This window comes from Rhinatrema bivittatum, chromosome 7 (assembly GCF_901001135.1).
Source record: "Rhinatrema bivittatum chromosome 7, aRhiBiv1.1, whole genome shotgun sequence".
Classification (NCBI taxonomy): domain Eukaryota; kingdom Metazoa; phylum Chordata; class Amphibia; order Gymnophiona; family Rhinatrematidae; genus Rhinatrema; species Rhinatrema bivittatum.
The window spans coordinates 186130477-186147514 of record NC_042621.1 but is presented as its reverse complement, the minus strand read 5'-3'; the positions used below and the strand labels follow the sequence as shown (position 1 = coordinate 186147514).

Below are 17038 nucleotides of genomic sequence, written 5' to 3'. Positions count from 1 at the left end.
GTCCTGTGACTGAGGTTGGGCATTGTTGATCTCATGCATTAACCTACTGTACAAACTCAGCATCCCACTGGGGCAGTGTCTTGTTTCATGCACTAAACTATTTTGCCAGGAATGTGTCAATAATCTCGGATACCTTTATAAACTGTTATATCACAGGTCAGGAAGTAGTTGCCCAATAGTCTGATGTTATTACGGTTGCCCGCTGCCTCCCTTTTTAAGATTTTAGAATAAGGATCCTGTCTTAGTTTTTACCATTGCATTCATGGATATGCAGAACCGATTTACCTATTGATTTCCATAAAGAAAGCAGAACTACATTCTCATGCATGCAAGGGGTACAATTAGGTCTATATATTATTTCCTCAAAATGAGGAACAGATTGGCAGCCATAGGTGTAGTAGACTTTTAACAGTTTTTAAACGATTTATTATTTTTTTTTTATTATTTTGGACTTGCATTTTCATCCTGTTTCTTTCTTTGGGATTTCGGCTCATTCAGAACTGGCTTTCTGCTGAGTCTCTAGTGCCAGGACACTTCATTCACAACTGACTGGGTTTTCCTCATGTTTAAAACACTCTCCTTTCTATCTAGCCCAACCATTGCAATGATAGTCCTTAACCAGAAGCTTGTGACCATGGTTTCTTCTGGAGCATGGCATGCCTGCAGCTTGAACCTGATTGGTAGATGTCACTGTTCTGTAATGACTGGTGCTTCCTTCTTCCTGGTATTTGTCACCATTGCCTCCAGAGAATTCCCATTCCCTCTGGCATGAGGAGAATTCCCATTCCCTCTGGCATGAGGAGAGGGAATTTTGCTTGAGAATCAAACATTGGCCTCCCAGATATCAGTGCATAGCACCCTGCAGAGCTGTCTGGCCAGACTATTTTCCTTCTTTTAACGTGGAAATAAATATAATTATAATAACTTCATATATATATCATTATATGCTTTTTTTTTTTTTGGGGGGGGGGATTACTTTCGATAGACTGATGATATTTATTTGTAATAATATCCCACCCTTCTGAGAATTGCTCACAGCAGGTTAGGATAATAATGAATAGTTTGTGCTACCTTCTCATATTTTACTGTTCACTATTTTAATCCATTTGATTTTTCCCCAGGACTTTTTATCATGTATGGATTTATGCAGAAGAACTGGACAAGATTTTTTCTCAAGTTTGTACAAGAATCATCATCAGGTAAAAAGTGATGCCCAAGTAGCTATTTATGAAACTTTCATTCTCTCAGAGGCCAATATTGATTACCATTTATCTGCGTAAGTTAAGACTTAATTGGACAAATGGTTGGATTTGAAAATCTCTACTGGCTGACTGCCTCCAATTTATCCTGCTAAGTAGTTAGCTGGCTAAAACTTAGGAGGTAAATATTGAATGGGCAGCCGGCTAAGGGGGTTATTTATCAAATCGCATTAGGGCCCTAGTGCCCACAATAATGCCATAAAGCATGCAATAAAAAATGCATTGTGAGATGTGTATGCAAATTGCAAAAATTAAGTCAAAAGGGAGAGGTTTATGAAAATGAGGAGTGTTTAATGTTGCGTGCAATGCATGTTTTAACTACACCTTTTTCCTGGTGGTGTGCAATATGGCTAAATATCACAAATCCCATTTTGGTCTGGGGGGAGGAGAGAGAGAGAGCCTATGTGGTAATATACAAATTAATCAACTATTTATATCACTGTAGGAGGGCCAGCTAGTAACTCGAGGTGAGGTTTTGGTAGTGGTCTAGGGTTTGGGGGACAGTTTTACATGCACAATCAGAGGTACAAACAGCACAGTATACATCAGTGAACATTTGATGTGATTTGAAGTGAGGAAAGGTAAAGAAAGATGAGATTTGAATGATGTACTCTCAACCTAGCTTGATAGCAGCTAGGAAGAGAGTGCATCAAACTAATCTCTCACTCTCTCACTCAAAATCTAGCATTATAATGTGCATTACACTATCGCACGCAATGTTAAACACCCCTCATTTTCATAAACTCCTCCACTTTGACAAAATTTGCATGCACATCTCAGGATGTGTTATTTATCGCATGCATTTTTGAGTTATTGCGGGCGTTAAGGCCCCTAATGCTCGTAACAATTTCCTAATGTGATTTGATGAATGACCTTGTTAGCCAGATAAGGTTACCTGGCTAACTTTTCTATCTGGTTGAAATTGGACCCTTCAAGTCCTATGAAGGTTTAACCTCCATTCTATACACAATACTCAACATGTGGTCTCACTAATGACCTATAAAAGGGCAATATTGTCTCCTTTTTCCTACTGTTGATTCTTCTACATAGACAGCTAAACATACATTGGCTATCTTCATGTTTTGTGAGATGATTACTTCTAGATCTCTTTTTTGTTAAACAGTTTCTAATGGTTGCCCTTCTTACTGATAAGTAGCAAATGGATTTTTGTATCCCAAATGCATGATTTTACACTTTTTAAAGTAGCTCATTTTTCAAACCCATAACAATTCTAGTTTTTTCAAGCCCCCTTTTCTTTTTTCTTTACACTTCTGTAGTATCTACTGTTACATAATTTCCTTATCATCTGTGAACAAGCCATTGATCACTTTACCTTCACATGAGTGAACTTCATTCATCACCATTCTGTGTTCTCCAGCTAAACAATTTCCTTAGTCTGTTTACAGCTTTCCAACCTACTCTTGTACTATTTGGTTTGATTATTGATGCTTATTGGGTTTCTATGTGGAACAATGTCCGAAGCCTTACTTAAATCCAGATAAGAAACATCTACCACACCTCCCTGATTCACTAAATGTGTCACCTCATTAGAGAGGTCCTTGTTAAAGAACAAACCCTTCACTCTGTCAAATTAATGACCCATGTAAGTGGAGGATGATATTTTTGTGGTTTAAAAGGTATTTGGCTAGATTTCCCTGACATTTGGAAGGTAATAATAATACTTTGGGGCTATAGGAGGAATGACCACCATAGACAGTGTCAGTCTATGAATGCCCAGAAATGTTATGTATATTCAGTAATTTTGGAGTGATTTTACCCAACTGCAAGGTGCTTTCTGCACCCACATATATGTTCCTGTAATTTGAATAAATATACTCAAATATGAGGCAAGATTGGAGTCCATTCTTCCAGCTGCTGATTGCAGCAGTACATCTCCATTCAAGATGACCTTTGCTGTTCCCATTTCCTCTCTTATCTCTTCCTCTAATTTGCTCTTCCCTCTTCTTTCACTTTTATATTTTGCCATCATTAGCTAGCCTTTTAGATTTTCTGACCCTCCCATTTGTAAAGATATTACACAGAGTACCACACCCTTGTAATGCACTCTACACCACTATTTTCTACGCACTCAACTATTTCTTTGGCTCATTGCATTTCAGTTCCGCTGTGGCCCTCTCCCTTTTACCTTTTAAATTGGCTTTTCCTCCCATCCCTTTGACCAAACTGGTACACCTCAAAAAGGATTCACCTGTCTTTCCTTCCTCCTCTAGCCCTCTGTTACATACATGCTCACTCTCTTTTTACTTTTTTTCTTTATATTCTCTTCCCAATACCACTAACATGAAATTTGCTGGTAAACATTTTATAGCATCAATAAGGAACTTCATTTGCAGTGAGATACACAAATGCTCTTATATGTAAATCATTTGTACAAGAAGTGATTCTTCCATAAAGAAGAACACTGAGGACTTTATAATAATGCTCTAAGAATAACAGTTATTTTAATGTAAACTTTAAATACTGTAAATACATTTTCTAAGTGAATAAACTGCTAAACAGGATACTTTGAAGCTGTGAATGGTAATATATTTTCAAATTATTCTGATAATGTTTTTCATACCATACAAGGCAAAATGTAGATATACAGAAAATGGCAATGTGAATGAATAAGACAAGCCATATACAGTCAGCCCTAGACTCTGATTCTCCCTCATGAGAGTAGGATAGTCCTGCCAGATATTAGCAAACTGATCTGACAGTCCATGTAGGCAGCTGTGCTGGTGGGAGGTACAATTTTTCCCATCAAAGAGGGATGAGAGAGGGGAGTAAGTGTTCAGTTGGTGCTAACAGTGCCAGAGCAATGTATATGCATGGTCAGACCCAGCATAAACAATGTGATTTCATAACTGGCATTTGTGATACAAGAAATAGGAGGAGGAGGCTGGAGAACTGTGTAATGTAGAGAAGCCTTGAAGGAGAAGAGCACGGAAGGAGAGGGGAGAGGAGTGGGAAATATGGAAGGGAAGGGTGAGGATATATGGAAGTAAGTAGAGAGAAAAGAAAAAGATAGAAAGGAGAGGGGGAAGAAAAGGGACATGGAAGAGAAAGGAGAAGAGAGGATATAGAAGAGAGAAAACAAATGAGGGGGACAAAGATGGGAAAGAAGGAGGGAGAGGATGAACATGAAATGAAGTGGAATGATGTAACACGATTATCTTAGGTTGATGATTTTGGCTATATCAGAAAAAAAGGAATTAATGCAAGTTGTGTAACTCTTCTTCCCAGATGATGCAATGCACTTACAGTAAAGCAATTAAAGACTGGACAAAGATTAAGGGTCAGCTGACCATGGAACGGGGCTTGTGGGGGTCAGTAAGAGGACTGACACCCAAAACATGGACACTCAATTTGTATGAAGGCCCTGCCCGTATGAGAAAGAGGATGCAAACAATCATGGACCTAAAGAATGAGGTATTGCCTACCAATATCTAGTGGATCCATATGTGGGCTATTTTATCTCATGTACAGTGTACAAGTTCTCCGAGGGAAACAATCCACCTTGTTTCCCTTTAAAAAGAAGCTAGCACAAAATAGGCACATTTAAAATGTTCGCATACTTTGTGCCTGCAATGTTTATGGGTGCTCAATTGGGAAACAGAATGCATATTTTTAGAAATTCCAGGTATGCATGCTTTTTTTCTCCCACTAAAAAAAACACACCAAGAGGAATGCATCATTTACATGTGGCTAAAATTATACACACTATGGAAGCCACTCGTATCTTTAGCCGCATTTAAGGAAAGCAATTTTTAGTAAGGCCATTTTACTTGGAGAAACACCTAAGACTTGAGTAAATGCCTTTGAAAATTGTCCTCCTGAGGGCAAGTTTACTGTGCTTCCACAGAATAATCATCTGGAAAATCTTTTCAAGTGATCTGACTGCTCATACAAGAGAACCTTGTTAGATGGAATTGTTTTTTTTTTTAGTAGAATTTTTTTATAGCAATAATATTGCTAGGAGACAGAGCACACTTAGATTGTTAAGGACCAACTGCACAGAAGCAGAGCATTTGAGGCAAAGCTATGGTGAATGCATATATGTATGCCCAGCAAAAAGTTCTATCTATTGATTGAATTCTTTTTATGCTGTGATACCTTTTTTAAGACCAGTATAAGAATAGAAACCTAAAGATTATGTTATAACTGACCTTCTAGAACACATGGACACTAATAAGTAGGGCTGAATTTACGTCTTTAACCAGCCCTGGGTGTAGGAAAAGGGAAGGATCCTCCTCTAGAGATCTGAGAATGAATATGTGGCAATAAGAAAGGCAATTAAGCTGTGAATGCAAGTGAAACTAGGCTCAGAATAGAATAAGGGAGTTAGTCTGCATTCTATATAAGTTAATATAGGAAATAGAGGAGGTCAAAACAATTTTTAAGAGGTAAAGACTCTTCTTTGTCAAGAAATGTGGCATTGACCCTTTTAAAGTGACTTTTGCATGGCATATTGTATCTAGTATTTTAAAGATGGGAAGATTGTTAAAATCTTTTTGGGGGCATTATATAAGAGTAAAAGAAGGTTTGTTCAAACTAGATTCCAATATTTGCATATGTATAGTAAAATTTGAAACATGTAAATGTTTCTCCTGTAAGAAATAATGGGAGTAATGTAGTTACAGAAGTGTCCCACCCTAGAGTTGCATCATCCTCCAACAGGAGTAAATATTAGGGATGTGAATCGGGCTTCGGACGATTGAAAATATCGTCGATATTTTCAAAATCGTCAGAAATCGGGGGCTCTCCCAAAACAATAGGAAAACCCCACGATATTGATCGTGGGGCTTCCCTTATCATTTTGGGGGAGGGCGAGAAAAACGGCACACAAAAATATTCACATCTCTAGTAAATATATGGATCTGATTCTTACCAGAGTCAAATATATGGTAATAATGTAGATGTTTAAATGGGCATGGGGGCAGCTTTCAAACAGCCCATGTAGTTGCAAAATATACAGGCAGGCTTGTTTAACATGTATACTTTAAGTACATTTTCAAAGAAGCTATCTGCATTGTTTGTCTTTGCAAACTAGCAAGTATAAATATGCAGATTAAAAGCACCTGCTATGCATGCAAATGGCAAGGGGCAGGTGGCACAATAGCACATATAAATTTGAAAATTGCATATGCATTGCTGTTCTCTTATGACCTAAACATGCCCACAGGAATGTATTTTTTTCCTATGGCTAATAGGTGTTCATTCTGTGGAACCTATGTGTGCGTTTGGCTATATTTGAGGAAGAAAGTTTTCTGTCAAATCATTTTCTATTTACTTGGGTAAATGATTTAAAATTGCAATCATAATGATTATTGGGTAGGCAGGTCTGAAGGCAATAGAGAATGTACTAAGAGAACATCTGTGGCAGCTCCTCTTGTTGCTGCTTGCTTTCAATATCTTTTTTTCAGTTATTAAAAAATGAGTCCTCCTCTACCCAACATGATGTACGTTTTAAAATTATTTCTCAAAATGTAATAGTGACAATCATAATAGACACTCCTGGCTATAAATCAGCAAGATTAACACAGGTTCGTGACAAAGCTTTATCTTTAGCAGGCCCTAACTCGTGGAATATTATGCCCCTGGAAATAAGATTACAAAGAAATTATAAACTATTTAAAGGTTTTTAAAAACTTGCCTCTTTAAACAAGCTTTTCAGAGTGAGATTAAAGAGAAGTAAGGAAAGGCTGTGCATATCAGAGGCAGATTGTATGATGTTATTAAGCACTTTGAAGGAATTTGTTCTGTACAGTATTACAGCTGTTTTAGAAAATTTTTATTTTATTTTATAATCTACATATTAGAATAATAGTTTTAACTTCTTAGATACAGTACCAATTTTGGAAATGGGTTTGGTTTTTAGTCGTCATACATGCATTTAAAATCTAGATATTTGATACTGTTTGTTGTTACCGAATTTTAACTGATTGGCACTTTTTAACTTTTAGTCATATTTTTAGATATTTAATGTTATTTTTATGTACCTTATTGTAAACCATCGTGATAGTTATTAACTTAACAACAGTATAGAAAAACTATTAAATAAATAATAAATAAATAAATTTGACTTCTAGATCATCATCAGACACAGTACCAAAGCAATACCTAGAATTTTGTTAGTTACTAAATGTTTTTTACTGAATTTAAAATTTATGAACTTCTCTGGTCTTAAGGAGTTATGTTCGATAGTAACCTCGCAGCATCTTAAATGAATCATCCTGACACGGTTCATATTTTGAAACAAAGATCTGCATCAGGTGGTCTTTTCAGGCTGCAGTATTCTTCCCATTTATCTGAAATTAAATTCTTAATTATGCTCCTAGATTCAAGACCTATGACAAAAATATTTATTACAAATTGTAATCAGCTTCAAGACACACTTAATGTAAATAGCACAAGCAATAATTACAAGATAGGAGAACCATTCACTCTACTGGAATTTCAGCTCATTTTGGCACCAAATTGTCACCAGATATAACCAGATGTCTACTACACTATTTCTATGACTGTCACTCATGTTATTGGTCTGGTCAAAACAACATAATTAAAAAATGATTTAGATGATATAATGTTATTTAATATCTAAATAAAGTCCATAGGGAGCAGTGGTCTTCAAAGAAAATATATTAGGGAACAATTTTGGATTTCAGTGAACCTCACAATCCGCTTCCCCCCCCCCCCCCCCCCCCCTCTTGGAGAGTCTGGGATTTGCTCAACAAAGCCCCATTTCACTGAAGACAGTAGGATACTATTGGGGCATAGATTTTCTTCATTATAAAATGGCATTTTGGTTCATCTAATTGTATTCTAACGTTTCATTCTATACTTTTTAAGCAAGATAAAAAAATAAACAACAAAAGATTAAGATCTATGGAATCTTGTAAACAAATGATTTTATCAGAAAATAGAACTTACCAGTGTCATGGTGAGTGAGTCCTTGCCCTGGGGTGAGGTTGGTGGGGTGGTCACCCACTGACAGCAGGCAGACTCACAGGAACTGGTACCAGGTCCGAGCTTCATCTTTACCAGCCCCTTTCTCCACAGGTTCAGTCCTTGGATTCCAGGGCCGGCAGGACTTAGGCAGAGGTTCCATAGAGATCAGGCTGAGGTCAAGGCAGGCAGCAGACAGGCACAGTCGAGATGCAAGCAGTGGTCAAGGCAAGTGGCAGACAGGCAAGGTTGAGATTCAGGCAGTGGTCAGCACAGTGGAGATCAAGCATAGTCAGAACCAGGCCAGGATCAGAACCAAGAATCAGTCAGAGAGGACAGAACAAGAGTGATACAAGAAGCAGACTGGAACAAACCAACAGGGGGCCAGACTGGACTGACAAGGAGAGGAGCAAGGCAGGGGACAGGACAGAAAACAAAGGGGCTGGGTAAGAGCCAAGGCAAGGATACCAGGAGCTGGACAAGGCAGGAGAATGAGCTGGATGGAAACCATGGCAGGAGGATAAGTAGTAAGACAGGAAACAGGCAGGCACAACAAAGAGCAGCAACATGCTCTGCAGACAAGACAGGAGGACCTGTTGCTGAGGCATTAAGTAGTGGAACTGAGTTTCTTATATACCAGACCTGGGGGTGACATCATCAGTCATTACACACAGGAAATGGTGCTGCATGGTCTATAAAAGAGCTACAGGTAGTGCAGGTGATTTCAATGAGGCCCAAGGATGAGGCATTACAGGAATCTATGCCAAGAGTGTGGAGGAAAGAGGCATTACAACCAGCTTGTGCCTGTTATCATTTGTATGCAATAGGAGCAGTGTCCACATGGGGTATGACCCACTGTGATTGTCTTCTGAGTAGCAGGAAAAGCTAGCAATTATGGCTGAACAACACAATCTTTAATATTTTCCCCTCAGGAATAAGCTATTTTGGGGAGTGAGGAAAAACAGGATGTAATCTTAAAATGTCCCAGTTCTTAAAAATGATAGATACTATGGCTAACACTAAGTGTGTGTATACTGTATCTAAGTACATACACTAATGTTAGATCATCACTGTTCTTTGGATCCAATAGCAGCTATGTGCTGTCTGTATTCTAGACTTTTTTTTATGTGCTTGCATAATAATAGAAAAAGGATATCATATGACTATAACAGCCTTGCACTCAATTCTTGTGCCTAAGATTTGAAATCATCTTTAGTAGAACAAATGCTGCATATTTTTAAAAATTGGCCAACTGGTAAATTAGATGTTAATCTTAATGGATAGAAACTAGTAAAGTGCAATAAATTATTCCTCTCAATGGATTTATGGTATAGAGCTAAAAAATTCTAACTTATCCCTATCAATTAAAAAGCAGAATGAAAATACAAACAAAAAACAAACTTTGAAATGTTTGTATGCTAATGCCAGAAGTCTAAGAAGTAAGATGGGAGAATTAGAATGTATAGCAATGAATGATTTATCAACAAATTATCAAAAGGCACCAAAAAATGTTTAAGAAGGATCCTTATAATGCTAATTTAAAACCTCAAAACGAATCCCTCATAGTGACTATAACTCTTTATATTTGAACTCCTAAATCCTCATGAAAAGAGTGAAAAGGAAGGAGTGAAATGGAAGGAGTGAAATGGAAGGAGAGGAACGTTTCATATGCATGATTATAAATCCCCACCAGGGGTAATGTGAATGTCAATTTTAATCATAAACATCCCTCCTCCGACCAATGTGTGCAATTCATGTGCAAACAGTGCTACAATCAAAAAACTTTTTTTTAAATAATTTTGTATCGTATTGCTCTAAAACATTTTACATTTCAAAAATAGTGAAAAAATCACTCCACATATTCAAAATGCTGTCGATTCAACGCTCCACGCAGCCTTGTAAACTAATCCCAACAGAGGGTATGAATCTTGAAAAGCCGCTGATGGCGCGACCTAGATAGGCTTAACCGGCAGTCTCTTAAGAGACAAGATTCATACCCTCTGTTGGGATTAGTTTACAAGGCTGCGTGGAGCGTTGAATCGACAGCATTTTGAATGTTTTATGATTTATGATCATGCATATGAAACGTTCCTCTCCTTCCATAAAAATGTTTTCTTAGTTAACAGTTTAAAAATTTTTTCACTCTTTTCATGAGGATTTAGGAGTTCAAATATAAAGAGTTATAGTCACTATGAGGGATTTGTTTTGAGGTTTTGAGGTTTTAAATTAGCAATGAATGATGACATAGACTTAATTGGCATCTCAGAGACATGGTGGAAGGAGGATAACCAATGGGACAGTGCTATACCGGGGTACAAATTATATCGCAATGACAGAGAGGAGCACCCGGGAGGTGGTGTGGCGCTTTATGTCTGGGATGGCATAGAATCCAACAGGATAAACATCCTGCATGAGACAAATGCAAAATTGAATCTTTATGGGTAGAAATCCCTTGTGTGTCGGGGAAGACTATAGTGATAGGAGTATACGTATTCTCCTATGTATCAGCCCTCACCAAACCATCCACACCTCTCATTCCAGACAACCAAGCCACCAGTAAAGCCAAGGAATTGGCCGACTACTTTGAGAAAAAAATTGCCACCCTCATCGCGCCCCTCTCGGCGCCCATTCCTCCGCCCCCTCTCTCACTCTCTACCGGTCAAAAACGAAACACATCTCTAGTCTCCGAGTCCACGTCTTCTCTGGAAATAGAAAACATCCTCAAGAAAATTAAACCCTCTTCATACCTGTTAGACCACATACCGTCCAACCTGCTCTTTACCATTCCGAATATCATTGCCAAGCCTATAGCAGAAGTCATAAACTGCTCTCTTGCTCAAGGGCTTGTCCCAGACCAACTCAAGCTTGCAATGCTGAAACCTCTACTAAAAAAACCCAACCTATCACCATCAGATCCAGCCAACTTCCGCCCCATAGCGAATTTACCTATGATCGCCAAACTCATGGAAAAAATCGTAAACAAACAGCTATCTGAATACCTTGAAGAAAATGATATTCTCACCCAAACACAATTTGGCTTCTGTAAGGCACTAAACACGGAATCATTACTATCTTCTCTCTCGGACACCATCCTCCTAAACTTGGAAAAAGAACAACCATATCTACTCGCTCTTCTGGATCTATCCGTGGCCTTCGACACCGTGAACCACACTATCTTATTACAGTGACTTGCAGACATTGGCATCAAGGGAACTGCATTCAATTGGTTCAAATCCTTCCTGGAAAACAGGTTCTTCAAGGTAAGGATCAACAATAAAGAATCACACCCAGTCAGATCCAACCTGGGAGTCCCCCAGGGATCATCTCTCTCACCCACCTTATTCAACATCTACCTCCTCCCGCTCTGCCATCTACTCACCAACCTAAAGTTAACTCACTAGCTCTATGCGGATGACATTCAGATCCTCATCCCTATCACAGAGTCGCTTCACAAAACATGGTCCCATTGGAATAGTTGCCTGCAGGCCATCAACCAACTTCTAACCAGCCTCAACCTTGTCCTCAACACCAACAAGACAGAGATCCTTCTAATAGCTCTGGACAACAACAATGTTCCTCTCAACCCCTCCAGTTCTTCCCAACTATCCAAAACTTAATTTAATCACTCACCACATGTGAGAGACCTGGGTGTTCTACTCGACAACCAGCTTAACTTGAAAAAATTCATCAATAACACCTCCAAGGAATGCTTTTTCAAATTGCAAGTACTTAGGAAACTAAAACCACTCCTACACCTCCGGGACTTCCGCTTGGTGCTCCAGTCAATCATCTTGTCTAAAGTTGATTACTGCAACTCCCTTCTTCTGGGTCTACCGGCTAACACCATTAAACCCTTACAGATGGTCCAGAACGCGACTGCCAGGATACTCACCAACGCCAACAAAAGAGATCACATCACCCCCGTCCTTCAGAACCTTCACTGGCTACCAATCAAATTCAGGATTCTCTTCAAAGCCCTCATGATGATCCAAAAAGCCCTGCATGATATCACCCCCTTCAATCTAACCTTCCAACTATGGCCACACATCTCAAATAGACCTATCAGAAGAGCATACAAAAACACTCTTTATACCCCTCCTGCTAAAACCTCATTAAGGAAGCGGGCCCTTTCCACAGCTGGTCCCCCCTTTGGAACTCCCTCCCTCCGGACTTCCACCAAGATAATCCTCCCACTGTAACTTGCTTGCTAGCTTAGTCAGCTCTACTGTTATCCATCAGCTACTCCAGTTTTTCCCCTTATTATGGCGTTCCCCTAAGATTATTTGGAAGTTTCATCATGTATAGCCCTATGTTTATATTATACTTAAGTATATTTCTATTGTACCACATGTTCTTGGTTTCTTCATGTTCATTATACCTCTTGTTCATTGTATTCACCCCACGGCGACAGTTCAGTTTCTATGTAAACCGGTGCGATATGTATCCTATACAGGAACATCGGTATATAAAAGTTCAAAATAAATAATAAATAAATACTACCGTCCACCTGGTCAAGATGTTGAGATGGACAGTGAAATGCTAAGAGAAATTAGGGAAGCTAACCAAATTGGTAGTGCGGTAATAATGGGACACTTCAGTTACCACTTACACAAAAAGAGTCGTCGGTTCACCACAACAGAAAATCAAATCAAAAAATGTGGAACCCAAAGTTGTTTGAAATAGTAGCCTAAGAAGGTGTCAGCAAGCCTGATGTTGTGTGACTTTATCAAAAAGACACCAACCGGTCTTCTCAATCATTCACCTTCATCATACTTTAATACATCAAAAACAATCTGCTGTCAAGAGTGTAAGTCATCTTGTTATGGATGGAGGACTATTTTAAAAAATAGGAAAAAAAGTATAAAAAATAATTTTTTTGATGTATTAAAGTATGATGAAAGTGAATGATTGAGAAGACCGGTTGGTGTCTTTTTGATAAAGTCACACAACGTCAGCCTTGCTGACACCTTCTTAGGCTACTATTTCAAACAACTTTGGGTTCCACATTTTTTGATTAGACTTCAATTACCCCAATATTGACTGAGTAAATGTATCATCGGGACACGCTAGAGAGATAACGTTCCTGGATGGAATAAATGATAGCTTTATGGAGCAATTGGTTCAGGAACTGACGAGAGAGGGAGCAATTTTAGATCTAATTCTCAGTGGAGCACAGGACTTGGTGAGAGAGGTAACAGTGGTGGGGCCGCTTGGCAATAGTGATCATAATATGGTCAAATTTGAATTAATGACCGGAAGAGGAACAGTATGCAAATCCACGGCTCTTGTGCTAAATTTTCAAAAGGGAAACTTTGATAAAATGAGAAAAATTGTTAGAAGAAAACTAAAAAGAGCAGCTACAAAAGTAAAAAATGTGCAAGAGATGTGGTCATTGTTAAAAAAATACCATTCTAGAAGCACAGTCCAGATGTATTCCACACATTAAGAAAGGTGGAAAGAAGGCAAAACGATTACTGGCATGGTTAAAAGGGAGGTAAAAAAAGCTATTTTAGCCAAAAGATCTTCATTCAAAAATTGGAAGAAGGATCCAACAGAAGAAAATAGGATAATACATAAAGATTGGCAAGTTAAATGTAAGACATTGATAAAACAGGCTAACAGAGAATTTGAAAAGAAGTTGGCCGTAGAGGCAAAAACTCACAGTAAAAACTTTTTTAAATATATCCGAAGCAGAAAGCCTGAGAGGGAGTCAGTTGGACCGTTAGATGATCGAGGTGTTAAAGGGGCACTTAGAGAAGATAAGGCCATTGCAGAAAGATTAAATGATTTCTTTGCTTCAGTGTTTACTGAAGAGGATGTTGGGGAGATACCCATATCAGAGAAGGTTTTCATAGGCAATGATTCAGATGGACTGAATAAAATCACGGTGAACCTAGAAGATGTGGTAGACCTCATTGACAAACTGAAGAGTAGTAAATCACCTGGACCGGATGGTATACACCCGGTCCAGGGTGTATACCATTTTTACTAATAGGTTTGAAATTTCAAACCTATTAGTAAAAATTTGTAAACTATCATTAAAATCATTCATTGTACCTGAAGACTGGAGGATAGCTAATGTAACCCCAATATTTAAAAAGGGCTCCAGGGGTGATCCGGGAAACTACAGACCGGTTAGCCTGACTTCAGTGCCAGGAAAAATAGTGGAAAGTGTTCTAAACATCAAAATCACAGAACATATAGAAAGACATGGTTTAATGGAACAAAGTCAGCATGGCTTTACCCAAGGCAAGTCTTGCCTCACAAAATTGCTTCACTTTTTTGAAGGAGTTAATAAACATGGATAAAGGTGAACCAGTAGATGTAGTATACTTGGATTTTCAGAAGGCGTTTGACAAAGTTCCTCATGAGAGGCTTCTAGGAAAAGTAAAAAGTCATGGGATAGGTGGTGATGTCCTTTCGTGGATTGCAAACTGGCTAAGGATTAAATGGACAATTTTCTCGGTGGAAGGGAGTGGGCAGTGGAGCACCTCAGGGATCTGTATTGGGCCCCTTACTTTTCAATGTATTTATAAATGATCTGGAAAGAAATACGACGAGTGAGATAATCAAATTTGCAGATACAAAATTGTTCAGAGTAGTTAAATCGCAAGCAGATTGTGATAAATTGCAGGAAGACCATGTAAGACTACAAAATTGGGCATCAAAATGGCAGATGAAATTTTATGTAGATAAGTGTAAGGTGATGCATATAGGGAAAAATAACCCATGCTAAAGTTACACAATGTTAGGTTCCATATTAGATGCTACAACCCAAGAAAGAGATCTAGGCGTCATAGAGGATAACACATTGAAATCGTTGGTTCAGTGTTCTGCGGCAGTCAAAAAAGCAAACAGAATGTTGGGAATTATTAGAAAGGGAATGGTGAATAAAACGGAAAATGTCATAATGCCTCTGTATCGCTCCATGGTGAGACCACACCTTGAATACTGTGTACAATTCTGGTCGCCACATCTCAAAAAAGATATAATTGCGATGGAGAAGGTACAGAGAAGGGCTACCAAAATGATAAGGGGAATGGAACAGCTCCCCTATGAGGAAAGACTAAAGAGGTTAGGACTTTTCAGCTTGGAGAAGAGACGGCTGAGGGGGGATATGATAGAGGTCTTTAAAATCATGAGAGGTCTAGAACGGGTAGATGTGAATCGGTTAATTACTCTTTCGGATAATAGAAAGACTATAATGCACTCCATGAAATTAGCATGTGGCACATTTAAAACTAAACAGAGAAAGTTCTTTTTTACTCAACGCACAATTAAACTCTGGAATTTGTTGCCAGAGGGTGTGGTTAGTGCAGTTAGTATAGCTGTGTTTAAAAAAGGATTGGTTAAGTTCTTGGAAGAGAAGTCCATTACCTGCTATTAATGAAGTTGACTTAGAAAATAGCCACTGCTATTACTAGGAACGGTAACATGGAATAGACTTAGGTTTTGGGTACTTGCCAGGTTCTTATGGCCTGGATTGGCCACTGTTGGAAACAGGATGCTGGGCTTGATGGATCCTTGGTCTGACCCAGTATGGCATGTTCTTATGTTCTAATCCACTGTTGCACTGGAGGTGGACCCTTGGCTTGGCGCAGGATTGGTACGGCCCTCTGAAGGGACCTAGAGGGCACCTGCCGACAAGAGGTGGAGCACACTAGGAGACAGAGGCTAGTTGGAACTTCACCAATAACGGCCTGGGGGCTCCGCAGGTTGAGCCCTTGTGTTCCCGGGCTTCCTGGATTTAGGTGGGCTTCTGGGGGTCTCCCGGAGAGATGATGGAGAGCCCATGAAGAGTAGAGGTGCGTGGCTGATGGAGAACAGACGAGCTAGACCGGAACAGAGAGTACCGGAGACTACGGGTATGAGGCAGGAACTGAAGGTCCTCCGGGCAGAGTAGGCAGTGCCTAGTGGACTAGCTTGAGGAAGGCCGTGGGCAGCGTCAAGGCAGGCAGACCTGGTGGTCACAGGAGAAATGAAGAGAGTGTCCGAATGGAGCGCAAGGGTCAAAGCCAGGGTATCCGTCCGAGGAAGGTCAGCCAAAGCAAGGGTCAGTTCCAGGTATCAGTCCAAGCATGGTCAGGGGCAAGCAGAGCTCAGTTCCAGGTGTCAGTCCAAGCGTTGTCAGAGCCAAGCCAAGGTCAGTACTGGGTGTCAGTCCGAGAAAGGTACAACCTGGGTTGTGGAACTTGGAACAAGACTCAGGAACAGGCGCTGGAACACAGGAAGGACCACGGGAACACAGGAGCAAATGCAGGAACACTGGAACGAGAACATGAACACAGGAACAGATGCAGGAACACTGGATCAAGTACAGGAACACTGTAACAAGCAGAGGAACGCAGGAACAAGGATGGCAACCAGCTCACACAAAGGTGACAACCCATTTGCCAAGGCAAGGAACTGGGGAAAGGGCCTCGCCTTAAGTAGTCGATTCAGGTGACATCATTCCCGTGCGCCACGGAGTGAATTCCCACCGCGGACCCTTTAAAGGGCCATGGGATCTGTGTGTGCGCCTAGGGGAGTGGTCCCGGTGAGGGAGGATGCTGAGGCTCTGCGAGACGCCTGCAGGGCAGCTTGGGAGGTTGAGGGCCTGGACGGAGCAGGAAATGCCGACGAGGAGCGCCGGGGACGGCAGCAACTGGCTGCGGCTGCCTGAGAAGCTGAACCAGGGCCTGTTGGAGCGTGAGCGAGGTGAGCAGGCCGTCCATGGTGGGGCCATGGATGGGACGTGCAACATCCACAAGCATCTTTGTATATCTTTTCTATAGTCTTCCTGGATTCCTAACTAGATGCAAGATACAGTTTCTTACACCTAATCATTCAAA

General features: G+C 39.9%; 1 protein-coding gene across 2 annotated transcripts in view; it reads left to right on the top strand.

Annotated features, from left to right (window-relative positions):
* Positions 1-17038, top strand: part of WDFY4 (WDFY family member 4) — a 746928-nt gene that overhangs the window by 415132 nt on the left and 314758 nt on the right. For both annotated transcript variants that reach the window (XM_029609624.1, XM_029609625.1), the window contains 2 exons: positions 1122-1199; positions 4506-4691. In XM_029609624.1, the coding sequence (XP_029465484.1) occupies positions 1122-1199; positions 4506-4691 (264 nt within the window). The remainder of the gene's footprint in view (positions 1-1121; positions 1200-4505; positions 4692-17038) is intronic.